Source organism: Hylobates moloch, unplaced genomic scaffold (assembly GCF_009828535.3).
Source record: "Hylobates moloch isolate HMO894 unplaced genomic scaffold, HMol_V3 SCAFFOLD_9, whole genome shotgun sequence".
Taxonomy (NCBI): domain Eukaryota; kingdom Metazoa; phylum Chordata; class Mammalia; order Primates; family Hylobatidae; genus Hylobates; species Hylobates moloch.
Window position 1 is genome coordinate 15,565,203 of NW_026652284.1, and position 27,244 is coordinate 15,592,446.

The following is a 27,244-nucleotide window of genomic DNA, read 5'->3' on the forward strand; positions in this document are numbered from 1 at the left end:
ACCCAAAAGCCAACACACCCCACAGCTATTGAACATGATAAAATGTAATGGTCAACACCAGAGTCACGTAAATAGGCTCACTGCTTCAGGAGGGAAGGGAGGAACTTATTTCTTTAAATTAGCCCATCTACAACCCCCACAAGAAAGCCTAAGGGATAATGCCCACAGACCTTAATAAAGGCATGCACAGTCCCAGAGATTTCCCCCTCCCTCTCTCCCAACCGTTCTCTCTCCCAGTCTCCCTTCTTCCCTTTCTCCCTCTTCCTCTCCTTCCCACCGACCCCTTGCTGATTGAGCTCCCTGCTGCCTCTTTCTGTTGGCACCGCTAACCTTTCTGGGAACTGTGAATAATAAAAACTTACGTTTCATGCATTTTTGTTTCACTTCATTGTGTCTCATTTGGCATAGACACTCTTAACATAGCCTTCTTTTTGGTCAGAGCTATCTTAGAGAGTGGCTGTCTTGACAGGAATAATCTGGATACAGGTCAGGCAAGACCCACAAGAGTGTCTGCCTATAAAAACAGTTTCTTGTGAGAGGGACACCTAGTCATGGGTCAGACACTTAGGCAGTAGGCATCCTTCAGGATAAAGAGGCATCCCATGGAAGGTGCACTGTCAACATCCACAACCAAATCCTTTGAATTTCTGGCTAGGGCAAGGCTGGAGCTTATGGCCACTCTCAAGAAAAACCTCAAGACCAAATTAGAAAGAAACCATCATACAAATCACAACACTTGGCTGGGCCTGGTGGCTCATGCCTGTAATCCCAGCACTTTGGGAAGTCGGAGCAGGATGACTGCTTGAGCCCAGGAGTTCGAGACCAGCCTGGGCAACATAGCCAGACTCCATCTCTACAAATAATTTTTAAAAAAAATTATCCGGGTGGCCGGGAGCGGTGGCTCATGCCTGTAATCCCACTACTTTGGGAGGCCGAAGTGGGTGGCTCACAAGGTCAGGAGTTGAAGACCAGCCTGGCCAAGATGGTGAAACCCCATTTCTACTAAAACCACAAAAAAATTAGCCGAGCATGATGGCGGACGCCTATAATCCCAGCTACTCGGGAGGCTGAGGCAGGGAATTGCTTGAACCCGGGAGGCGGAGGTTGCAGTGAGCCGAGATCGCCACTGCACTCCAGCCTGGGAGACAGAGCGAGACTCCATCTGAAAAACAAAACAAAACAAACAAACAAAAAAAACTACCTGGGTATGGTGGCTCACACGCCTGTAGTCCCAGCTACTCGGGAGACTGAGGTGGGAGGATCGCTTCAGCCTGAGAAGTCGAGGCTGCAGTGAGCCAAGACTGCACACCGGCCTGGGTAACAGAGTGAGACCCTGTCTGGAAAAAAAAAAAAAAAAAAATTGGCCGGACGCAGTGGCTCACGCCTGTAATCCCAGCACTTTGGGAGGCCGAGGTGGGCGGATCACAAGGTCAGGAGTTCAAGACCAGTCTGGCCAAGATGGTGAAACCCCGTCTCTACTAAAAATACAAAAAATTAGCCGGATGTGGTGGTGTGCGCCTGTAATCCCAGCTACTCGGGAGGCTGAGGCAGGAAAATAGCGTGAACCCGGGAGGCGGAGGTTGCAGTGAGCCAAGATCGCGCCATTGCACTCCAGCCCGGGGAGGCAGTGCGAGACTCCATCTCAAACAAACAAAAATTCCAGGAAGAAAGGGGTTAAAATCGGGGCAGGGACCCGGATAGGATGGCTCCGCCCCATCTAAGTCTTAGCCCCACCCCCTAAAAGTAGCCCTGCCTCTCAGACTCCTCCCCTTTCTGAGGTCACGGGGGAAGCCAAATGGGCATGCGCCGCTACTGCGCTACTGCGCACGCTCGCTATGCTTGCCCCGCCTTCCCTCCGCCCACCCGGGAAACCGGAAGCCGCCTCCCACTTGGTTGCTCCTACGCGGCTAGCGGGTCCTCAGTGGAAGCCGGCTGGGCGCCGCGATGTTCGACGGGACACCGGCGGAGAGCGACCTCGGGGTTAAGGGGTGGGGCTGACGTCAGGAGCCAAGATGGCGGCGGTGGTCGCGCTCTCCTTGAGGCGCCGGTTACCAGCCACAACCCTTGGCGGAGCCTACCTGCAGGTGAGTCCTGGAGCCTCAGAGAGGGAAAAGTCAGCAAAGCCACAGAGACTGCCTGGAGCTGATGGGGCTGCGGAGAGACTAAGGAAGCATAGGGCAAGGCCTCAGGGAGATGGAGGACCTCCTCCCCCTGGTGCAGTGCTTTGGTGTGGCTTGGAGCATTCTTGTCAGTTATCTTTCTGCGCCTCGCAGCAGCTTGTGAGTTAGGGCACGGGCAATTTTTTACAGCTAAGGGGGCGGGGGTGGGGGAAGTTCAGAAAGGGGACTTGAATTGCTCAAGGTCACATGGCAAGCAAATGACTCCTGGAACCAGAATCTGAATCCAGACATTGGAGTTCCAAGCCCTTTTTCTGCCACCAAACTATCGCCTCTGTAGAAGACAGAGACCTGCGGGGTGTGAAGGATGGGAACTGGGAAGCGAGGTAACTCCTCAAGGGTGCGAGGTTGAGGACCGGGATTGGTGAGGAAAGGACATGTGAATTGTTGGGGACAGTGCAGGGGAAGGGAGAGATGGAGGGAAATGCACCCAGCCCCCTACCTGGAAGGACCCCGGCGGTGGGTGGTGGGGGTTGCAGGAAAGACTGGGTTCCTTAAAGTAGTGTCACCACAGTTTCACTAGTATCCGCTCAGTGTTTTTGACTCTAAAGGTCATATAATAATACGGACCTCATAGAGTTGACATGGAATGACAGGTAGAGAGCTTGGCGCTGTTCTTGTTTATTACTATGCCATGTGCAGTAACAGATTTTCCCACGCCCCTTGTATGATCAAGAAACAACACATTTCTGACCTGCCTTCTAAGTGGGAACATTTAGAAGGGGAAGGGAAATTGCTTTTGTATACATAAGGGACTAAGGATTTGCAAATCCTTTCTAAGTCTGTTCCTCTTCTGGGCTTCTCAACAACCCCTTTAAGGTGGGCAAGCAAGAATTCTTACCCTCCTTTTTGGAGCTTTGAAAACTCGAGGCCCCCAGAAAGAAAATTTTTGGCTTGCTCAAAATATCATATTCCCAAGAAGCAGACCTGAGGCAGGTTTTTAACATGGTACCGGAAAAACTCCTTAGCATGGATCTTGGGACATGGTTGATGTCCAAGAAATTTTAGTTCCTCTTCCTCTCTTGCACCTAAATGAGGACATCTTTCATCTTAAGTACCTGCTATGGCTGCATAACACAGTACATATTGCCCATGTTCCAATCCTAGTTCTATCCAGCATGCTGTGTGTGAACTTGTATCCATTCTGCATCAGCCTTTCTGAAAAGGGGAGATAGAGGAAGAAGACAGCCTACCAGAGCCTCAAGCGGACATCCTCTGAGTATTAAATTGATGATTGATAATGAGCTTGTTTACCTGTTCCTTTTATAGTTGCTGAGCAAACAATTAAATTGTGAGAGCCCCACTAATGAGAGAGAGAGTTCCAAGCCCCTTTTCTAGGAATGCATTGTAGAAAAGGCTAGTTTCATAGGTCATTGTTGTAATTCCAGGCAAGGCCTTTGCAGGGCCTCCTGAGGGCAGCAGAAAATAGAAGAGCCCCAAGGCCTCCCCTTCCTTGTGGGAATGTACATTTATACCCACAAAAGCCACCTCAAAAGAATTCAGTAATGAGCTTGGTGTGTTACCTGTGGGTAACATTCAGGTTCAGGTTCTGAATTCTTTTTTTTTTTTTTTTTTTTTGTGAGACGGAGTCTTGCTCTGTCGCCCAGTCTGGAGTGCAGTGGCGCAATCTCGGCTCACTGCAAGCTCCGCCTCCCGGGTTCACGCCATTCTCCTGCCTCAGCCTCTCCGAGTAGCTGGGACTACAGGCGCCCGCCACCACGCCTGGCTAATTTTTTGTATTTTTTAGTAGAGACGGGGTTTCACTGTGGTCTCGATCTCCTGACCTCGTGATCCGCCCGCCTCGGCCTCCCAAAGTGCTGGGATTACAAGCGTGAGCCACCGCGCCGGGCCCTGAATTCTTTTTATGCATATAGTCTGACCACTGAACCACAATTCTGCCTTTAAGTATTTGTAATATATTAACCATTGTTTGTGTTGCCTTATTTCTTCATCTGGACTATGAACTCCTTTAGGACGAGAACCACCTACTTAAAAGTGTGTATCTTGCCAGGTGCAGTGGCTCATGCCTGTAATCCCAGCACTTTGGGAGGCCAAGGTGGGTGGATCACCTGAGGTCAGCAGTTCGAGACCAGCCCGGCCAACATGGTGAAACCCCATCTCTACTAAAAAAAAAAAAAAAAAATACAAAAATTAGCTGGGCGTGGTGGTGGGCGCCTATAATCCTAGCTACACAGGAGGCTGAGGCAGGAGAATCGCTTGAACCTGGGAGGTGGAGGGTGCAGTGAGCTGAGATCGCGCCATTGCACTCCACCCTAGGCGACAAGAGCAAAACTCAGTCTCAAAAAAAAAAAAAAATTTTAAAAATGTGCATCTTGTTCCTTAGGCTGGCAGGGCTAGGATACCTGTTTACAAATCAGAATAATACAAAGACTGATTGCCAATCTTGTAGAGCAAAAATTATTTTCTGGGCTATGCTAGAAGCTTGACCACCCCCCGCCTCCATTATGAGGCAGATATTAATACTACCTACCCTTTACAAAGGAAGAAATAGAATCCGAAAAGCTAATAATTTGCAGAAGAATACACAGCTAGTGAGTGATAGAGCTTGGATTTCAAGCATCACCAATCACACTTTTCAGCAAGCCTGCACCTTGTATTTTACTCAGGCTTATCTTCATACAGTCCTTTTTGCCTTCTTCCTCTCTATTTCCCCACCTTCTTCTCTGGCCTCCAAATCTTTATCCACTCCATCCAACTCCAAGCCTGCACCCTAAGGACACTTTACTAGAGGAACAACAACCAGCCTTCAGCACCATTCAGAATTCACCCTTCTCAATTCAAGCTTACCTTGCTTAAATTATAAACTGTGAGGCCGGGCGCGGTGGCTTACGCTTGTAATCCCAGCACTTTGGGAGGCCGAGGCGGGCGGATCACGAGGTCAGGAGATCGAGACCACGGTGAAACCCCGTCTCTACTAAAAATACAAAAAATTAGCCGGGCGTGGTGGCGGGCGCCTGTAGTCCCAGCTACTCGGAGAGGCTGAGGCAGGAGAATGGCGTGAACCCGGGAGGTGGAGCTTGCAGTGGGCCGAGATTGAGCCCCCCCACCCCGCCCCCGGGGAGAAAAAAAGGCACCCCGTTCATTCAAAAAAAAAAAAAAAAAAATTATAAACTGTGAAGTTCATATTATCCCAGATTTCCTAGGAATGTACTTTCTGCCTTGAATACTCATTAGTCTCGTAGATTAACGTGAAAATGCTTTCAAGGGGCCTTCTTTCATTTTGGATTTGTAGTATAAATTGCCGGACAGGTAACAAGGGGAAACAATCATATAGTCTCATTGTATGATTAGAGTAACAACTTCTCTTGTTCCTTGGATCTCATTGTGAAATGGAATTATCTTTTTGCACTGTTCCATTTTATGTTTGCATTTTCACTACTGGTTATAATGGCTAAAAGGTTGGATTTTTGAATCAAGTGACCTGTGTTGCTATATGATCCTATCCTCATCTTTTAACTGGGAACAACAAAACATTTTTCATAGAGATGTTATAAAGATTAGAGATTATTTGACACAGTGTCTGACACATTATAAAGGTTCAATGAATGAAATCTGGTGAATTTTTAGATATATGTATTCAGCGAATTTTTTGGTAGATCACAGATAACATAATCCTGAGAATTAACTCTTTGTACAGACCTCAAGATGAGCAAAGTTCCATCACTTTCAGAACCATGACCACCTCTGGTGATTGTGAGTTCAGAATCTTCCTTCATTCTGGTAAACCCCCTTTGCCCCATCAAATATTGTATGAAATACTTTTTTTTTTTTTTTTGAGACAGAGTCGCTCTCACCTTGTTGCCCAGGATGGAGTGCAGTGGCGCAATCTCGGCTCACCATAACCTCCGCCTCCCGGATTCAAGCAATTCTCCTGCCTTGGCCTCCCGAGTAGCTGAGATTACAGGTGCCTGCCACCACGTCTGTCTAATTTTTTTGTATTTTTAATAGAGACGGAGTTTCACCGTGTTGGCCAGGCTGATCTTGAACTCCTGACCTCAGGTAATCCACCCGCCTCAGCCTCCCAAAGTACTGGGATTACAGGCATGAGCCACCATGCCTGGCCTATAAAATACATTTTTGACACAAAACAAATTTAAATTAGTTGTACTGAAAAAAAAATAATGACATTTTGGGGCACTCCAAAACTGATGTTGGGATTTATTGACTTAGATATTCAGTGTAGTACATCCTGGCATTGCTCTTATTTCACATCATTCATATGATAAGACTCTTTAAAAATTTAAATTAGCTCTAATACAAACTTAATCCTTTTGGAAAGATAATACATGATCAATTATCCATGTAGAGTGGACATGAAACAGATATTTAAATATTATAAAGAAATGTTGAAGGGAAAACCTCATTGCAGGTAACCACAGTCATCCCACAGGCCTTGTGGTTCTGATACCCAGCTTGATAGAGCCTAATGCCTGTTGCCCACTGATAATACTAAATCAGGCTTTAGAACTAAGGGGTTATGCCTGGTGTGGTGGCTCACACCTGTTATCCAGCACTTTGGGAGGCTGAGGGAGGTGGATCACGACGTCAGGAGTTCAAGACCATCCTGGCTAAAACAGTGAAACCCCATCTCTACTAAAAATACAAAAAAGTTAGCCGGACGTGGTGACACACGCCTGTAATCCCAGCTACTCAGGAGGCTGAGGCAGGAGAATTGCTTGAACCCAGGAGGCAGAGAGATCTCGCCCCTCCACTCCAGCCTGGGTGACAGAGTGAGACTGTCTCACAAAAAAAAAAAAAAAAAAAAAAAAGAACTAGGGGATTATACTCCAGTGCCAGATTCTGTTTAAAGCCAGATTAGGGGCCGGGCACCGTTGTTCGCGCCTGTAATCCCAACACTTTGGAACGCCGAGGCCGGTGGATCACTTGAGGCCAGGAGTTCGAGACCAGCCTGGCCAAATGGCAAAACCCTGTCTGTACTAAAAATACAAAAATTAGCCGGACTTGATGGCACATGCCTGTAATCCCAGCTACCCGGGTGGCTGAGACAGGAGAATTGCATGAGCCCAGGGGGGTGGAGGTTGCAGCGATCCAAGATCGCGCCACTGCACTCCAGCCTGAGCAACAGAATGAGACTCTCCAAAAAAGAAAAAAAAAGTCCAAGTTAGGGCCAGGCACAGTGGCTCACACCTGTAATCCCAACACTTTGGGAGGCTGAGATGGGAGGATTGCTTAAGCCCAGGAATTCCATACCAGTTTAGCCAACATGGCAAGACCCTGTCTCTACAAAAATTAGCTGGACATGATGGTGTGCACCTATAGTCCCAGCTACTTGGGAGGCTGAGTCAGGTTGATCGCCCGAGCCCAGGAGTTCGAGGCTGCAGTGAGCCATGTTCTCCAGCCTGGGCAATAGAGCTAGACCATGTGTCTATAAAAATAAAAAATAAAGGTCAGGCATGGTGGCTCACAGCTATAATCCCAGCACTTTGGGAGGCCAAGGCGGGCAGATCACCTGAGGTCAAGAGTTCAAGACCAGCCTGGCCAACATGGTGAAACCCCGTCTCTACTAAAAATATAAAAATTAGCTCAGCCTGGTGGCAGGCACCTGTAGTCCCAGCTACTCAGGAGGCTGAGGCAGGAGAATCGCTTGAAGCCGGGTGGTGAAGGTTGCAGTGAGCTGAGATCGTGCCGTTGCACTCCAGCCTGGGTGACAAGAGCGAGACCCCATCTCAAAATAAATAAATATTTTAAAAAATAAATGAAAAATAAAAATGTCCAAATTAGAAGGTAAAAACTTGAAGTAGCCCCATTTTTTAAAAGGCATATTGTCCCACTTACTCTACTACCTGCCTCAGGCACAGCAGCCACCCACTCTGGAAAATAGTTTTGTCAGTTGCTTAAAAAAAACTAAATTTGTAGCTACCATACAGCCCAACAATTAACACACCTGGGTGTTTATCCTGAGAAATGAAGACTTAACGTTCACACAGAAATTTGTCCACAAATGTTCATCTCAGCTTTATTCATGTCACCAGAAATTAGAAACACCCCCACTGTCCCTCAGTAGTTACATGGTTAAGCAAACTGTGGTACATCATACCTTGGAGTGCTACCCAGCTATGACAAGAAAAAAGCTATTGCTGTACGCAGCAACTTGGATGAATCTCTGGAGAATTCGGCTGAATGAAAAAAGCCAATTCCAAAAGGCTACATACCAGATGATTATATTGATAAAACATTCTTGAAATGACCGAATTTGAGAAGTAGAGAACAGATTAGTGATTGCTAGGGCTTAAGGAGTAGAGGGGAGGGAGGGTGGGAGGAAGTGGACAGGGCTATAAAAGGGCAATATTAGTGATCCTGTGCTTATAGGAATGTCCCGTATCTTGACTAGCACTGTCAGTATTCTGGTTGTGGTGGTGTGCTACAGTTTGCAAGATGTTCCTGTTGGGGGGACTGGGTAAAGAGTATGTGGGCCCTGGCATGGTGGCTCATGCCTATATCCCAACTCTTTGGGAGGGCCAGGCAGAGGATCAGTTGGGGCCAGGAGTTCAAGACCAGCCTAGGCAACATAGTGAGACCCCCATCTCTACAAAAATAAATGTAAAACTAACTGGGCATGGTGGCACATGCCTGTAGTCCTAGCTACTGAGGAAGCTGAGATGGGAGGATTGCTTGAGTCCAGAAGGTTGAGGCTGCAGTGAGCTGTGATCATGCCACTGCACAATCAGTGACAGAGCAAAACTCTTTTTTTTTTTTTTTTTTTTTTTTTAGTTTGAGTCTCACTTTATCACCCAGGGTGGTATACAGTGGCGCAGTCTTAGCTCACTGCAAACTTTTACCTCCCAAGTTCAAGTGATTCTCCTGCCTCAGCCTCCCAAGTAGCTGGGATTACAGGCGCATGCCACCACACCCAGCTAATTCGTTTTTTGTATTTTTAGTAGGGACAGGGTTTCACCGTGTTGTCTGGGCTGGTCTTGAATTCCTGACCTCAGGTGATATCCCAACCTCAGCCTCCCAAAGTGCTGGGATTACAGATAAGAAGAGTATGTAGAGTCTTAGTATTATTTTCTTTGTTTTGTTTTGTTTTGTTTCTTTGAAACAGGGTCTCATTCTGTCACACAGGCTGGAGTGCAGTGGCGCAATCTTGGCTCACTGAAACCTCCGCCTCCCAGGGTCAAGCGATTCTCCTGCCTCCGCCTCCCGAGTAGCTGGGATTACAGACATGTGCCACCACACCGGGCTAATTTTTGTATCTTTAGTAGAGACAGAGTTTCACCATGTTGGCCAGGCTGGTCTTGAACTCCTGACCTCAAGTGATTCGTCTGCTTGGCCTCCCAAAGTACTGGGATACAGGTGTGAGACACTGCACCTGGCCTCAGTATTATTTTCTATAAATGCATATGAATCTATAATTATTTAAAAATGAAAAGGTTGGCCAGGCACGGTGGCTCACGCCTGTAATCCCAGCACTTTGGGAGGCCAAGGCAGGCAGATCACCTGAGGTTGGGAGTTTGAGACCACCCTGACCAACATAGACAAACCACATCTCTACTAAAAATACAAAATTAGCCGGGCCTGGTAGCGCATGCCTGTAATCTCGGCTACTTGGGAGGCTGAGGCAGGAGAATCGCTTGAACCGGGGAGGCGGAGGTTGTGGTGAGCCAAGATCACACCATTGCACTCCAGCCTGGGCAACAAGAGCGAAACTCAGTCTCAAAAATCAATCAATCAATAAATAGGTTGATTTTTAAAAAAAAGCATTGAACTATGGTTATATGCAGTAACATACGAATCTCAGAAGCATTATGTTGAGTGAAAGAAGCTAGACACGAGACTACGTACTGTATGATGTCATTTATATGAATTCTGTAAAAGGCAGACTCGTGATGATAGCTGATCAGTTGCTAAGGGTAGGGAAAGGGGACTTATGTTTGCCATCAAGGGCACAAAAGACCTTTTTGGATGGAAATATTCTGTTGTAATTGTGGTAGCATTACATTGCTTTGTCAAAACTCATCACATTATACCTTAAAATTAGTGAATTTTATTATAATGAATTATACCTTATTAAATCTCACAGAAAAAAGACCAAAAAAAAAGGGGACATTAAGCAAGCAAAGTCCACTGGAGTTGATACCTTCAGGAATCTTTCCTCTCACTTCCCCCCAAATACCACAAGGTGGCATTAGATGTTCATGTCGGTTTACAAAATGGGGTTCCCGGTGAAAAACATTTGTAGAAATGGCTTTCCTTTTGTTGATGATTTTAGCCAGCTTGGTGATAAGGTAAAACATAGCTTTCATCTTAACTTTCATTTTCTTCATATATTTTCTTCTTTTCTACTGTTAGCTGATGTTTGTATTTTCAGCTTCAGTTAATACTGGACACTTTACCAAGAAATAATGTTACTGGTAGAGGGTCTTGACCACAAGTCGTCCAGGTTTTTGGCATGTTGAACAAAAAATTGGACAAAACATGCAAACAAAGCAACAGAAGACGAAAGCATAGATTTATTGAAATGAAAGTACACTCCACAGAGTAGGAGTGGGATCGAGCAAAGTGGTTCAAGAGCCCCAGCTGCACAATCTTCTGGGATTAAAGTACCCTATACAGGTTTCCTATTGGTTACACCCTATGCAAGTGAAGACTTGTCGCGAGACGAATCAGAGGCTGTAGTGAAGGCTCCCTGTCTCCAAACCCTATTCTCCTGCCTCAGTAATAAACACCACTGCATCTTTTTGTAATTAGTCAATTAACCTTCCGAGTTTTTACTTTTCTATATCACTTTATTTTAAAAATTAGCAGTCCTGGAATATAGTCTTTTCTTTCTTTCTTTTTTTCTTTTTTCTTTTGTATTTTTGAAAAAGAGTCTCACTCTGTTGCCCAGGCTAGAGTGCAGTGGCATGATCTTGGCTCACTGCAGCCTCAACCTCTCGGGCCCAAGCAGTCCTCCCACCTCTCCCTCCTGAGACGCACACTTCCACACCCAGCTAATTTTTTTATTTTTTGTAGAGATGGGGTTTTGCCATGTTTCCCAGGCTGGTCTCAAACTCATGAGCTCAAGCAATTCTCTCACTTCTACCTCCCAAAGTGCTGAGATTGCAGGCATGAGCCACCACCCTCAGACCACACCCCACACTCCTTCCCCTTAATTCTGGTTTGTCAAGCCTCCACTTAGATGTCATTTGAGGAAGCCTTCTCTGACTCTTCACTCATTGTAGGCTCTGCTGTATTCATCCAGAGCTCCCTGTACTTTCCCATCAGTATCACTCTTTATATTCATTGTGAATGTTTAATTTAACGCTTGTTCACTACAAAGTAAGTTCTGTGAAGATGAAGGTTTTTGTGTATTTTATTAAGTGCTATATCACTAGCCCCTAATACCATGTCTGATATATTAGCATACGATAGGTGCTTAATACTTGTTGGATATTGAATGACTGCCTTTTCCAAGAAGATTATGTATCAGTAGTGTGTGAGTTAATATCCAGCGTTACATCTCTTGTGCCAGCAAAATGGAATTATCTTGCATTTCTTTTTTTTTTTTCCTTTTTATGAACTTTTAAAAATTTCAGGCCTCCCGAGGAGCCCAGACAGCTGCAGCTGCAGCTCCCCGTATCAAGAAATTTGCCATCTATCGATGGGACCCAGACAAGGCTGGAGACAAACCTCATATGCAGACTTATGAAGTTGACCTTAATAAGTGAGTATCTCTGTGAAAGCCAGGTATTGAAGGAGAGTTCTTGATTTGATTTAGGGATGTGCTTTTCACATCCTTGGAAGGCTTAAAAATCCGAGATCATCTGGTAGCTCTGTTTTTAAAACAAGAATGAGGTTGGGCCTGGCACGGTGGCTCACGCCTATAATCCCAGCACTTTGGGAGGCTCAGGCGGGCAGATCATCTGAGGTTGGGAGTTCGAGACCAACCTGGCCAACGTGGTGAAACCCCATCTCTACTAAAAATACAAAAATTGGTGGGGCGCGGTGGCTCACGCCTGTAATCCCAGCACTTTGGGAGGCCGAGGCGGGCGGATCACGAGGTCAGGAGATCGAGACCATCCTGGCTAACACGGTGAAACCCCGTCTCTACTAAAAATACAAAAAAATTAGCCGGGCGAGGTGGCGGGCGCCTGTAGTCCCAGCTACGCGAGAGGCTGAGGCAGGAGAATGGCATGAACCCCGGGGGACGGAGCCTGCAGTGAGCCGAGATCGCGCCACTGCACTCCAGCCTGGGTGAAAGAACGAGACTCCTTCTCAAAAAAAAAAAAAATACAAAAATTAGCTGGGTGTAGTGGCTCATGCCTGTAATCCCAGCCACTCAGGAGGCGGGGGCACAAGAATTGCTTGAACCCAGGAGGCAGAGGTTGCAGTGAGTTGAGATCATGCCATTGCACTCCAGCCTGGGCAACAGAGTGAGACTCTATCTCCAAAAAAAAAAAAAAAAAAAAAAAAAAATGAGGTTGGTACCTGATTCAGAAAAATAATACCAAAATAACTCCCAAATGAAAGTATGACAAATTTCTAGAAATACTGGTATAATTAACTTTAAGCACAGTATTTAAAGTCATTTAGTTATATTACCATTTTTTTTAATGCTGAATGTATTGATTATATCTTATACATCTGGACCTGTGTTTTCTATAATAATAACAGAACCTCCAGAAACTTGCCTTGAATGGACAAGGTAGAGATGTGGTTAAAATGTTAAAAATTGGGCCGGGCGCGGTGGCTCACACTTGTAATCCCAGCACTTTGGGAGGCCAAGGCGGGCGGATCACGAGGTCAGAAGATCGAGACCACGGTGAAACCCCGTCTCTACTAAAAATACAAAAAATTAGCCGGGCGTGGTGGCGGGTGCCTGTAGTCCCAGCTCCTCGGAGAGGCTGAGGCAGGAGAATGGCGTGAACCCGGGAGGCGGAGCTTGCAGTGAGCCGAGATTGCGCCACTGCACTCCAGCCTGGGTGACAGAGCGAGACTCCGTATCAAAAAAAAAAAAAATGTTAAAAATTGGACTTGTGTGTTAGTTTTCTATTTCTGTCAGAGCAAATTACCACAAACTTAGTGACTTAAAACAACCTAAATGTATTATCTTATAGATCTGTAGGTCAAAAGACTGGTATAGTCTCATCAGACTAAAATCAAGGTGTCAGCAGGCTGCATTCCTTTCTGGAGCCTAGAGGAAAATATTTTTTGCTCATTTGCGCTATTGGTGGAATGCAGTTCCTTGTGGTTGTGAGCCCGAGGTCCCTGTCATTCTGCTGACTGTAAGCTGAGGGCTGTTCCAAGCTTCTAGAGGCTGCTGCATTCCTTGGCTCTTGGCCTCTTCTTCCATCGTCAAAAGCAGCAGCAGCAGCAGCAGGTTGAGTCCTTCTTCACATCGCATCTCTCAAAACCACTCTTCTTCCAACATCTTTCACTTTTAAGGAACTCCACAGTTAGCCAAAGAAAAGAAAGAATCTAGCAAGTTAGTCTCTAGCCTCCTGCTCCTCCACTCCACGCCCCCATACAACCAGAACTGTTCTCTGATCTATTTTCTGTGTAAGTGAATAAGTGTTTTATTTGTTTTGAACAAAAGCTTCTATGGCACCAAAAAAACAGTTTGAGTACCACGAATACTCTAAATGCTTATTTTGACTTTCTGTGATGACACATAAGTGCTGTTAATGAGGTAGCATTAATTGATATATAACCTTCTTAAACAAAATTTTCAAATACTTAGCAACCAAAAGTCCCTAGCAAAATTCAGAGGAATAGAAATTGCACAGACCACATTTTTGGACCAAAATACAATAAAACTAAACTCATATTAAAAATATAAACAGGCCGCTCGCGGTGGCTCACGACTGTAATCCCAGCACTTTGGGAAGCCGAGGCAGCTGGATTGCTCGAGGTCAGGCATTCAAGACTAGCCTGGCCAACATGGTGAAACCCCGTCTCTACTAAAATATAAAAATAAGCTGGGCGTTGTGGCAGGTGCCTGTAATCCCAGCTATTTGGGAGGCTGAGGCATGAGAATCACTTGAACCTGGGAGACGGAGGTTGCAGTGAGCCAAGATCGCGCCACTGCACTCCAGCCTGGGTGACAGAGCAAGACTCTGTCTCAAAAATAATAATAATAATAATAATAATAATAATAAAACAAAAAACCATACTGCTTAGAAACTAAAAAAAAGTACATTTCTAACTACCTATTTGATCAGGAACACGTAAAAAATATTGCCAGATACTTATAAAATAAAGACGTTGCAAATCAAAACTTAGAGAATGTGGCTAAAACTGGAAGAGTTAAATTCCTAACTTTTTTTTTGAGTCAGGGTCTCGCTGTCACCCAGGTTACAGTGCAATGGCATGCTCACGGTTCACTGCAGCCTCAGCCTCCCGGGCTCAAGCAATCCACCTGCCTCATCCTCCTGAGTAACTGGGACTATAGGCACATGCCACCACACCCAGCTAAGTTTTGTATTTTTTGTAGAAATTGAGTTTCACTATGTTGCCCAGCCTGGTCTCAAACTCCTGGGCTCAAGCAATCCACTCGTTTTAGCTTCCCAAAGTCCTAGGATTACAGGCATGAGCCACAGCACCCGGCCCATAACTATTTTTTAGTGATAAAAAATTCAAAGAATCTTTGGGTTCACTTCCAGTTTTGGCACAGTAGCTCTCATCAGACTAACCCTCCTACAAATAACAATTATCAACTCTGGACAAAAATATAAGAAAGAACTGCCTGAACAGTAGAGAAGGACCACGAGTGGGCAGACATTGGAGGGGAGTTGATACTTGGAAGAATGAAATGTCATTGGACAAATTACCATTTTACTCTTACATGATTTTGCTGAGGACAAGTCCAAGTTGGTATGGGAAGTAATGGGACTAACAGTTGGATGGAAAACCACAATCCGGCTGGGTGCGTTGGCTCATGCTTGTAATCCCAGCACTTTGGGAGGCCAAAGCAGGCCAACGTGGTGAAATCCCATCTCTACTAAAAATACGAAAATTAGCCAAGCATGGTGGCACATGCCTGTAATCCCAGCCACTTGGGAGGCTAATGGGGGAGAATCACTTGAATGTGGGAGGCGGAGGTTGCAGTGAGCCAAGATCACACCACTGCACTCCAGCCTGGGCAACAGAGTGAGACTCTGTCTCAAAAAAAAAAGAAAAAAAATCTTAGCTTGAATAACCAGAAGATACATTTTGTGCCTTCCACAACCACTAGGAAATGAGGGGGAAAGCCTGGAAAGAAGAGAAACGCAGAGGAGGAGCACTAAATGCTGTTCATGAACTCTGCCCAAATCTTGCATTCAGCCATATTAATTGCCTGTGTAAAATTTTAAAATCCACACTTTTCAGAAAAACATAATGCAATCCAGATTCTCTACAGCATATTAATTTTTCTTTTTTCTTATTTTTTATTTTTTTATTTTGAGTCTGAGTTTCACTCTGTCACCTGGACTGGAGTACAGTGGTGCGATCTTGGCTCATTGCAACCTCCGCCTCCCGAGTTCAAGTGATTCCATTGCCTCAGCCTCCTGAGTAGCTGGGACTACAGGCGCGCGTCACACACCTGTCTAATTTTTGTAGTAGAGTTGGGGTTTCGCCATGTTGGCCAGGCTGGTCTTGATCTCCTGGCCTCAGGTGATCTACCCACCTCAGCCTCCCAAAGTGCTGTGATTACAGGCATGAGCCACCGCGCCCAGTGGAATTTAAAGAATTTTTAAATTTCCTCATAGATGAAGGAAATTATGCTCATAATGAAATAGGAAATTTCAGTAGAGAAGTAGAAACTATTGAAAAGCCAAATGGAAAATCTAGTACTGAAAAATACAATATTTGAAAAGGAAAATTTACCGGATGGCCTTAACAGCAGATTGGAAATGGCAATAAGAATCAGCAAACTTAAAAATATTAATAGAAATTATCTAGTTTTTTGTTGTTGTTTGTTTGTTTGTTTCTTGAGACGGAGTCTTGCTCTGTCACCCAGGCTGGAGTGCAGTGGCACAATCTTGGCTCACTGCAACCTCTGCCTTCCAGGCTCAAGCGATTCTCCCACCTCAGCCTCCTGAGTAGCTGGGATTATAGACGTGCACCACCACGCCCAGCTAATTTGTTGTATTTTTAGTAAAGACAAGGTTTTGCCATGTTGGCAGGCTGGTCTTGAACTCCTGACCTCAAGTGATCCGCCCGCCCCGGCCTCCCAAAGTGTTGGGATTCCAGATGTGAGCCACCATGCCTGGCCAAAATCATCTGTTCTTAAGAGAAAGATTTTTGAAAAGGGAAAGCGCTCCTGTGATCTATGGAACAGCATCAAAAGGTCTAGGGCAGGCATGGTGGCTCATGTCTGTAATCCCAGCACTTTGGGAAGCTGAGGCAGAAGGATCACTTGAGGCCAGGAGTCCAAGACCAACTTGGGGAACCTGTGAGACCTTGTCTCTACCAAAAAAATTTTTTCTTTGAAAAATTAGCCAGGCATGGTGGCACATACCTGTAGTCCTAGCTACTTGGGATGCTGAAGCAGGAAGATAGCTTGAGCTTAGGAAGTTGAGGCTGCTATGAGCTATAATTGTGCCACTGTACTCCAACCTGGGCAATAGAGTAAGACCATGGATGGGTGAGTGGATGGATGGATCTAACACACATGTAATTGGACTTCCAGAAAAAATGGAGAGAAAGAAAAGGCAAAATAAATATCTATTTGAAGAACTCATAGCCAAGAATTTCCTGAGCCCATGAAAGACATAATTTACGTATCCAAGAAGCTTAGTGAACCCCAACTAGGTAAATAAAAATAAAACTATGCCCTGTTCCATGAAGTCAAGTTGCTGACGACCAAAAATAGGAGAAAATCTTGAAAGCAGCTGGAGAAAAACAACATGTTACATACAAGAAAACCATGTGAAACATTGCTGACTTCTCATCAGAAACTAAAGGCCAAGAGACAGTGAAATACCGTCTTTAAAGTACTAAAAGAAAAATTGTCAGCCTGGAATTCCACGTTCAGAAAAAAAGATTCTTCAAGATTATTATGAAATAAAAACATTTTCAGATAAACAGAAAAGAAAAGAATTCATGGCCAGAAGACCAGTACTACATGAAATGCTATAGGAAGTTAGTCAGGCTGAGGAAAAATAATACCAGATGGAAACTTGGCTCTTAGAAAAGGAACAAAGAGCACTGGACATGGTAGATATGAAAGGATTTTTCCTCTTAATTTTGTTAAAATTAATATGACTGTTTAAAGCAAAGTTATTATATTGTATTCTATAATATATAATTCACATAGATGTAATGCATATGATAACTATAGCGTAGGGGCTGGGAACAGCAGGTAAATAGACCTATAATAATGTAGCAGGATTCTTGCATTACATAAAGTTGCACAATAGTAACTCTAAATAGGTATAAAAAGTTAAAGATGTAAATTATGTAAAGTATAATTCTAGAGTAACTTTTTTTTTTCTTCTGAGACAGGGCCTCACTCTGTCATCCAGGCTGGAAGGCAGTAGCACAATCATGGCTCACTACACCCTCCCAGGCTCAACCAAGCAATCCTCCCTCCCTGAGACCTCCTAGGCTCAAGCAATCCTCCCACCTCAGCCTCCCGTGTACCTGGGACTACAGGCATGTACCACTATGCCTGGCCAATTTTTTTTTTTTTTTTTTTTTGTAGAGACAGGGTTTCACTATGTTGCCCACACTGGTCTCCTGGGCTCAAGCAGTCCTCCTGCATCAACTTCCCAAAGTGCTAGGATTACAGGTGTGAGCCACCATGCCCAGCCAAGAGTAATTATTTTTTTTAAATGCAAAGAGATATAGCTAAAAAGCCAATATATAAATTAAAACTGATTTCTAAAAATACTTACTTAGTCTAAAAATATTACTTAGAATAAGAAAAGAAGAAGAGAACAGCAGCAAAATGATGGAACAAATAGTAAAATGATAGACCTAAATCCAGCCACATCAGTAACTATATTAAATGTAAAAACCATTAAATACTCCCAGTTAAAAAGCCAACAACAGTGTCAGAATAGATTTTTTTTAAAAAAGCAAAACCCAACCATATGCTGTTTTAAGTGGAAGAAAAAGCGCAAGAAAAAATAAAGAAATACATTTGAAAATCAATGTGATTTACCATATTAACAGAATAAAGCGGGAAAACCCATTTGATTGCTTTAATATATGCAGAAAAACATTTGGCAAGATTCAACACTCATTCATGATTTTTAAAAATGATAATGGGTTAAATAATTTTCACAGCGTGTATATTTTAACAGAATAAATAAAATTTATAAGGAATTTGAATTAAAAGGAATAGTCCTAATTTTACTTAAATAATAATAACTGCTAATAGGAAAAGAAGGGAACTTCCTCAGCCAGATGAAGACTGTGAAAATCACAGCTAATAGCATACTCTATTGTGAGATACTGAACACTCCCTATAAGATCAGGAACAAGGAAGGTTGACTCTGTATTTGAGTTCAATGTTGTACTGAAGGTTCTAGCCAGTCTATCAAAGGCAAGTAAAAGAAGTAGAAGGCATATGTAAGCTTGGAAAGGAAGAAATTAAACTAACTCTAGTCACAGGCAACATGATTGTTTATATAGAAAATTTCAGGGAGTCTACAAAACTAAAAGAATAAGTAAATTTAGCAAGGCTGCAAGATGTAAGGTCAGTATGCAAAATACTACTTTTGTGTGTGTGTATTTCAGTGGCTACAGGTAATTCTATTTATACTAACATCAGCCATTCAAAATTTTACTGGAGGCTTAGCCAGGGAAATTGGGCAAGAAAAAGAAAGAAAAGGAAATTGGAAAGAAGAAGTAAAACTGTCTCTCATAGATAACATAATCTTTTACACAAAACCTTGGGCAGGCGCAGTGGCTTGTGCTTGTAATCCCAGCATTTTGGAAGGCTGAAGCAGGAGAATTTTTTTTTTTTTTTTTTGAGACAGACTTTTCGCTCTTGTTGCCTAGGCTGGAGTGCAATGGCACAATCTCGGCTCACTGCAACCTCCACCTCCCAGATTCAAGCAATTCTCCTGTCTCAGCTTCCCAAGTAGCTGGGATTACAGGTGCCTGCCACTACGCCCAGCTAATTTTTTTGTATTTTTGTTGGAGATGGATTTTCTCCATGTTGGTCAGGCTGGTCTCGAACTCCTGACCTCAGGTGATCTGCCCACTTCGGCCACCCAAAGTGCTGGGATTGCAGGTGTGAGCCACTGTGCCTGGCCTGAAGCAGGAGAATTGCTTGAGCCCAGGAGTTGGAGACCAGCCTGGGCAACGAAATGAGACCCCCATCTCTACAAAAAAGCAAACAAAAAATTAGCCAGGCTGGGTGCGATGGCTCACGCCTGTAATCCCAACACTTTGAGAGGCCAAAGCAGGCAGATGGCTTGAGTCCAGGAGTTCAAGACCACCCTAGACAACATGGCAAAACCCTGTCTCTACTAAAAATACAAAAATTAGCTGGGCATGGTAGCACACACCTGTAATCCCAGCTTCTTGGAAGGCTAAGGCACAAGAATTGCTTGAACCTGGGTGGCACAGGTTGCAGTGAGCCAAGATCACGCCACTGCACTCCAGCCTGGGCGACAGAGCAAGACTGTGTCTCAAAAAATTTGCGAGGTGTGGTGGCACACTCCTCTAGTCCGAGCTACTTGGGAGGGTGGGGTGGGAGGATCACTTGAACCCAGGAGGTCCAGTGAGCCATGATTCCATGCCCTACATTCCAGCCTGGGCAACAGAGGGAGACCCTGTCTCAAAAAAAAAAAAAAAAAAAATTTATATATGTATACATAAAAGACATTGCCCCCCAGGAACTATTAGAACTAATGAACAATTCAGCAAGGTTGCAGGACACAAAACTGGTATACAGAAATCAAACATAGTTTAGTTTTTTATTATACATAATTTGTCCATGTTTATTTCAACCTGTGTCTGTCTGTCCTCATTTTATATTGTACCATGTTTTAATTATAGTTCTATTTCCTTCTAATCCGACTCTGAAACCCTACTTTGTAGCTATGTATACACACACAAAAAACATAGCTGTATTCTTTCATTTTCACCACAGCAGAATTCTTTTTCTGAAAATACTGACGTGTAGCAGATATTAGCAGATAAATGTATTTTTCTAGGCTAGGCATTGTGGCTCACACTTGTAATACCAGCACTTTCTTTGTGAGGCCAAGGCAGGAGGATTGCTTGAGGCCAGGAGTTTGAGACCAGCCTGGGCAACAATAGCAAGACTTAGTCTCTACAGAAAAAATGTGTGTGTGTGTGTATACATATGTATTTATATATATATTTATATTTATTCGTATTTTTATATATTTATATTTATATATGTAAAACCCTGCTTACCTAGAAAAAAAGCCTCTGTCAGTACTGTTAAAAAAACAAAAATTGGATTTCTATACGCTAGCAATGAACAATCCTAAAATGAAATTTAAAAACTGTTTTCCATATAACAGCATCAAAAAAGAAATTCTTAGGAACAAATTATATGGGCAACAAGACAAAACCCCATCTCTACAAAAAAAGTTAGCTGGGCGTGATGACCTGCGCCTATAGTCCCAGCTACTCAGAGGCTGAGGTGGGAGAATCGCTTGAGCCTGGGAGGTCGAACCTGCAGTGAGCTGTGATCACAACACTGCACTCCAGCCTGGGCGACAGAGTGAGATCCTGTCTCAAAAAACAAATAAGTAAAAGACTTATTTTTTTTTTTTTGAGACAGAGTATCGCTGTCGCCCAGGCTGGAGTGCAGTGGCGCGATCTCGGCTCACTGCAGGCTCCGCCCCCCGGGGTTCACGCCATTCTCCTGTCTCAGCCTCCTGAGCAGCTGGGACTACAGGCGCCCGCCACCTCGCCCGGCTAATTTTTTGTATTTTTAGTAGAGACAGGGTTTCACTGTGTTAGCCAGGATGGTCTCGATCTCCTGACCTCGTGATCCGCCCGCCTCGGCCTCCCAAAGTGCTGGGATTACAGGCGTGAGCCACCGCGCCCGGCCCGACTTATATGCTGAAAACTGTAAAACATTGTTGAAAGAAATTTGAGAAGACATAAATAAATGGAAAGACATGCCCTGTTTGGGGGTTGGAAGACTTAATGTTGTTAAGGAGGCAGTGGTCTCCAAATTGATTTCCAGATTCATTGCAGTCCCCATCAAAATCCCACCTGCCTTTTCTGCAGAAGTTGACAAGTTGATTCTAAAATTCTGATAGAAATGTAAAATCTGAGAAAATTTATGTTGTACTCTTTAATGAGCCCTACCTATTATGAAACTTAGCATGAAACAGCTTAAAGAGAGGACTTTGACTTTTTAATATTTTTCTCTGTCCCAGTATGATCTGCAGGATTACTTTTTAACTTTAATGTGAATTTTTTTTTTTTTTTTTTTTTTTTTTTGAGACAGTCTCGCTCTATCTCCCAGGCTGGAGTGCGGTGGTGCAGTCTCGGCTCACTGCAACCTCCGCCTCCCGGGTTCAAGCAATTCTCCCGCTTCAGCCTCCCAAGTAATTGGGACTACAGGCACGTGCCACCATGCCTGGCTAATTTTTTGTATTTTTAGTAGAGACAGGATTTCACCACGTTAGCCAGGATGGTCTCAATCTCCTGACCTCATGATCCACCCGCCAAGGCCTCCCAAAGTGCTGGGATTACAGGCATGAGCCACCCACCTGGCCAATTTGAAATTTTTATAAGCTGCAAATATTAGCCTTTGTAATGTAAAAAAAAAACAAAGACGTTATTGTCATTTAAAATATGCTAGGACAAGAACAGGCAGATCATTAGAATAAAAATGTAGCAATAAAACAGACTTAATTTTATCTAAGGTCCCAGTATTAAATATGGGAGAAAGGTATTACAAATTAGAAGCAAAAGAGGATTTAGTCAGTGATTTGGGACAACTGATACAGTTTTTGCAGTTTTAGGGGAGTAACTTAAAATTTTTTTTAAGTAGAAAAAAATGTATTTATCAGACCTCAGGAAGGGCAGTGGTCTGTTTAGGCTTAAAAGTGATAGCTAATGTTATAAAAGAAAAAATGGCCACCTTTATTAACGTAAACATTTAACTCATGTATGTTTAAAATTCTGTTACCAAAATTAGAAGTCAAATAGCAAATTACTATTGGCAGTGAGGGAGGAAGCAGAAATAGCAACAGATATAATATATGAGAGCCTCAGATCATGAAAAAGAATTTCCAACACCCTGGTAAACAGAGGCAAAGAATGTGGACAGACTGAGTCTCTAGAATGAGTCCTCTGGAACAGAGCTTTGTGCGGTCAGGTGGTATTCGTCCCTTTTATTCTCTGGTACATCCCCAGCATCTAGAACAGAACCTGGCAGAGTAAATGTTCAATAAATAATGGGGAAATAAAGAAAAATCAGTAAATTTATGACAAACATTCAGTCTATGCAGTATTCAGAAATCTCAGTTTAAAACACTGAAAACAATAACACTTCTCCAGTATCAGAATAGCAAAGGTTTTTAAAGCTTCCAATTCCCAGTGTTAGCAGAGGTCCAGCAGAAAGGATGTCTATATATTGCTGATACAAATACAGATAATGGGCCGGACGCAGTGGCCCACACCTGTAATCCCAGCATTTGGGAAGGCTGAGGCAGGTGGATCACTTGAGGTCAGGAGTTCGAGACCAGCCTGGCCAACATGAGAAAACCCATCTCTACTAAAAATACAAAAATTAGCCGGGTGTGGTGGCATGCACCTGTAATCCCAGCTACTCAGGAGGCTGAGGCAGGAGAATCGCTTGAACCTGGAAGGCAGAGGTTGCAGTGAGCCGAGATCACGCCATTGTCTCACACCCATAATCCCAACACTTTGAAAATCCAAGGCAGGAGGATCACTCGAGTCCAGGAGTTGGAGACCAGCCTGGGCAACATGGCGAAATCCCATCTCTACAGAAAAATACAAAAATTAAGCTGGATGTGGTGGCACACACCTATAGTCCCAGCTACTGGGGGGCTGAGGCAGGAGGATCTCTTAAGGCTTGGATGCGGAGGTTACAGATCTGAGATCGTGCCACTGCAGTCCAGCCTGGGCAACAGAGCAAGACCCCGTCTCAAGAAAAAAAAAAAAAAGAAATACAGATAATACTAAAGGAAATGGCATATTTTTAAATATATTTTTAATCTCATGCATAGAAAATTACTGAGTGGAATGGGGGCAGGGTGGCAACCAGAAAATAGATTTGTGGAGCACTTACTGTATGCCAGGTACTATGAAAATTACATATTTTTATGTAAAATTACATATTTTTATGTAAAAATTACATTTTTATGTAATTTGATTTTTAGGATTTAGGATTTACATATTTTTATGTAATTTTCACAATAACCCTGTGGTGTAAATATTAACTCTACAGATAAACTGAGGTTCAGAGAGTAATTTCCATAGAATCACAGTTTCTGCATGATGATTATTATAGTTAAACTATGATTTATATGTCAGATGCTGCTGTAAAGATCTCGTGTGTATTAACTCACCTCCAGCAATCCTGTGGGATGCGAGTGCTGCTTTCTGCACTCAGTGGATTAAATGCCTAGGCAGAAATTAAATCATTTGCCTGTAAGCTGGTAAGTGGCTCAGCCAGGGTGCAGACCAGGCTCTTGGCTGCCAGGCCGGCACTCCAGGTCCCACGCCCAGGGATGCTCCGCTTAGTACCATGCCACTGCCCTTGTATGTTCTAGGAGGCTCACAGTGATTTGATTGGGGGACTGTGAGTGATTGGGTGTCTTTTATTCTCTGTACTATGTCTTCTGTTATGGTTATATATTATTAATTACTATTTAAAGCTATTGTCTAAATCCTAAAAATCAAACTAAAATCTGAAATAAATTATTTGGAAAAACTTTGCAGGGAGCTTCAGAAGTAAAAAACAAAAACTTGGCCACTGTATGGAAGTTGTGTCATACTTGTCTACTACTACTGTAGGTTTCCATTTCCTAGAAATGTGTTTACACTGTGATCATCAAAATAGAACTGTGCAGTACTTAAAATGTGTAAGAATCTGCAAAAACAAAACTACAGAACAAATTCCGAAGGTGGCCTGAGAAGGCCAAATGGATAAGCTAATATATCCAGGTGTTTCCGATTATATTATGATAAAGTGTAGGGAGGTTGAACTTTACATAAATACCACTGGATGTTTTTCTTTGTTAGATGTGGCCCCATGGTATTGGATGCTTTAATCAAAATTAAGAATGAAGTTGACTCTACTTTGACCTTCCGAAGATCATGCAGAGAAGGTGAGCATTTCATTCCTGTTGGGCTCCAGATACTTGTGGTCTTCCAAAGAGGCTTGGGCTGGCCAAAGCTGATAGAGACATCTGGAAAACAGCTGCAGCTCTCTGCTAGGTGAACTTGCTGTGCAATCTAATTCCTTTTCTTGGGTAAATGCATCCAAAATTCTAACCATGGTGCAAGTTCTGGTTTCTGAGTTTACTTTCCTTCAGGAGCATTCTATCCTGTGGTTACTGCATCTGGTGGTCCCTGTGAGCTGCTCCACACCTCAAGGCCTAGCTAGGACCTGCTGGCTGGCACCTTCTGTGCTGCTGAGCTCTTTTATTAAGGGAGCAGTGGAGAGTTTCTGTCTGGCACTTCTGCTTGTCCAGCAGGGGAGATGTGCGAGTCTCCCTCAGCTCCCAGTATGACATGTCCTTGGTAGCTGTGTTCTGGATTGGTTGGTACAGTGTCTCCCTCAGCATGTGGTTACTTGTGCTGCTGGTGCCACATGAGCCCATTTGAAGCAGTGTGCAGACTAACATTTTCTACATCAATAGCAATGTATTCATTTTCTGTATTAGAAAAATATAATTACTGCTGGTTGCGGTGGCTCACACCTGTAATCCCAGCATTTTGGGAGGCCGAGGTGGGTGGATCACCTGGGGTCAGGAGTTCGAGACCAACCTGGCCAACATGGTGAAACCTTGTCTCTACTAAAAATACAAAAAATTAGCCGGGCGTGATAGCAGGTGCCTGTAATCCCAGGTACTCGGGAGGCTGAGGCAGGAACCCGGGAGGTGGAGTTTGCAGGGAGCCAAGATCACGCCATTGCACTCCAGCCTGGGCAATAGAGTGAGATAGTCCCAAAAAAAAGAAAAATATAATTACTAATGATGGTATAATAGGGATATAAGTGGTTTTTTAATGTGAATTTAAGCAAAACAAGTTAAAGAAAACTCAAGAGATACTTTAAAGAAAGTTGATTCAGGTGGTTCTCAGGTGTAGCAAAAATTGCACGGGGTGCAGTGAAGACCGACTGGCCTGATGTCCGTGGAGCCAGACCGTGTGCCCGGCTCTGTTCTGTGCACTGGACATGAGGTAGATGACCGTGCTTATTATCTACCTTCAATTTAAAGGTGAGGCCCAGAGAGGGTAACGGACTTTCACAAGGACACAGAGAGAGTGACTTGAGAGCCAGGAGTCAGCCAAAGCTGTCAGACTCCAGACTCCAGATCTGCTCTCTCAGGCACTGACTTGGCTTGGAACACCTGGGATAAAACAAAAGCAGAGAGTAGCTTGGTTCTGTGAGGACACTGAGCTTTTTTCTAAAAAAAAAACTTAAAAAAAAAAGGAAAAGGCAGTATTGATACCGGCCTATTGCTTTTTATCTGTTCAGCTGTGCGTTTCAAGCATTTCAAGTCTTTTAAGACATCTGTTTTGATTCAGCTAATCTTATTTAGCGTTGCAAATGCTGATGGATATTATGATAGTTCGGCTGAGTCCTGCTGTTCAGGGAACATTGTGCGGCAGTTAAACAGCAGCGTTCCCCATTAAGTCCTGGCAACACAGGAAAGGTAGATGCTTTTCAGTAACCTTTCCCTGTAGGACTCTTTCAGAGCCAAGAACATAAGGTGTGACCCATCTGGACTAAAAAAAATAAAGCAGAATTGTATCAATTGCTACTCCTTTTTATTCCCATCTTGTTTTTCTTATTTTTTTTTTAATTCCCATCTTGTAAGAGAATTCCCAGGAAGCCTTTTTGAGAGAAAGGTCATTGGATTTTTTTTTTAATTTTTATGCCATTTCTTGTAAAAGCAAACTGCTCTAGTTGGATGCCAGGTATACATAAATGTATTGATAATTTATATCCAGTCTCTTGGGGGAACTCTAGGAGTATTTGCTTAAGACACATCTTTGGGTTCCCTTACACTCTTTCTAAGATTTACAGGAGAAGGAGAGAGTCTTACTGTCTTTTCTAGTCTTATGAAAGTGATAACTGACTGGCGCAGTGGCTCACGCCTGTGATCCCAGTACTTTGGGAGGTCTAGGTGGTAGGCTAGCTTGAGGCTAGGAGTTTGAGACCAGCCTGGGAAACATAGACTCCCTTTCCATTAAAAAAAAAAAAAAAAAACAAGGTGAAGGCAGGCATTGGGAGACCGAGGCGGGCAGATCACAAGGTTAGAGTTCAAGACCAGCCTGACCAACATGGTAAAACCCCGTCTCTACTAAAAATACAAAAATGAGCCAGGTGTGGTGGCAGGCGCCTATAATCGCAGCTACTCAGGAGGCTGAGGCAGGAGAATCACTTGAACCCGGGAGGCAGAGGTTGCAGTAAGCCAAGATCATGCCACTGCACTCCAGCCTGGGCGACAGAGCGAGACTCCATCTTAAAAAAAAAAAAAAAAAAAAAAAAGATAACCAGTGCAACTTTCTCAAGCAATCAGGTTTCTCTGACCTAATGATCTTCAAAAAACAGCTTCAGAGGACTGTCACTAGAGGTTTAAAGTACATAATCATTTTTAAATTCCAAAATACCCAGGAAATTTCCATATACAGGAAGTAGGTCCAGGCTAAGAAAATTCTCATGTCAGCAAGTTTTTTGTTTAGTTTGCTTTGCTTTGCCTCAGTTTCACATTAGTTCATTCTTCTCCTCTTTGGAAAGTCCATGCTGAGTCAGCTTTTGTAGGTTTCATAGCCCCAGGATACTATGCTGCTTATTTTTTGAAGACAATAGAAGAAGCCTTACCTCTGTCAAGTGTGGTGGCTCAGGCCTGTAATCCCAACACAGTGTGAGGCAAAGGCAGAAGGATTACTTGAGGCTGTGAGTTAGAGACCAGCCTGGGCAA

The 27,244-nt window shown here is 43.7% G+C and overlaps 1 protein-coding gene across 1 annotated transcript in view; it reads left to right on the forward strand.

The window, feature by feature from the left end:
* Positions 1 to 1,916: 1,916 nt before the first annotated feature.
* Positions 1,917 to 27,244, forward strand: part of SDHB (succinate dehydrogenase complex iron sulfur subunit B) — a 37,004-nt gene continuing 11,676 nt past the window's right edge. The window contains exons 1-3 of the mRNA XM_032759066.2: positions 1,917 to 2,084; positions 11,735 to 11,862; positions 24,336 to 24,421. Of these exons, the coding sequence (XP_032614957.1) occupies positions 2,013 to 2,084; positions 11,735 to 11,862; positions 24,336 to 24,421 (286 nt within the window). The 5' untranslated portion in view covers positions 1,917 to 2,012. The remainder of the gene's footprint in view (positions 2,085 to 11,734; positions 11,863 to 24,335; positions 24,422 to 27,244) is intronic.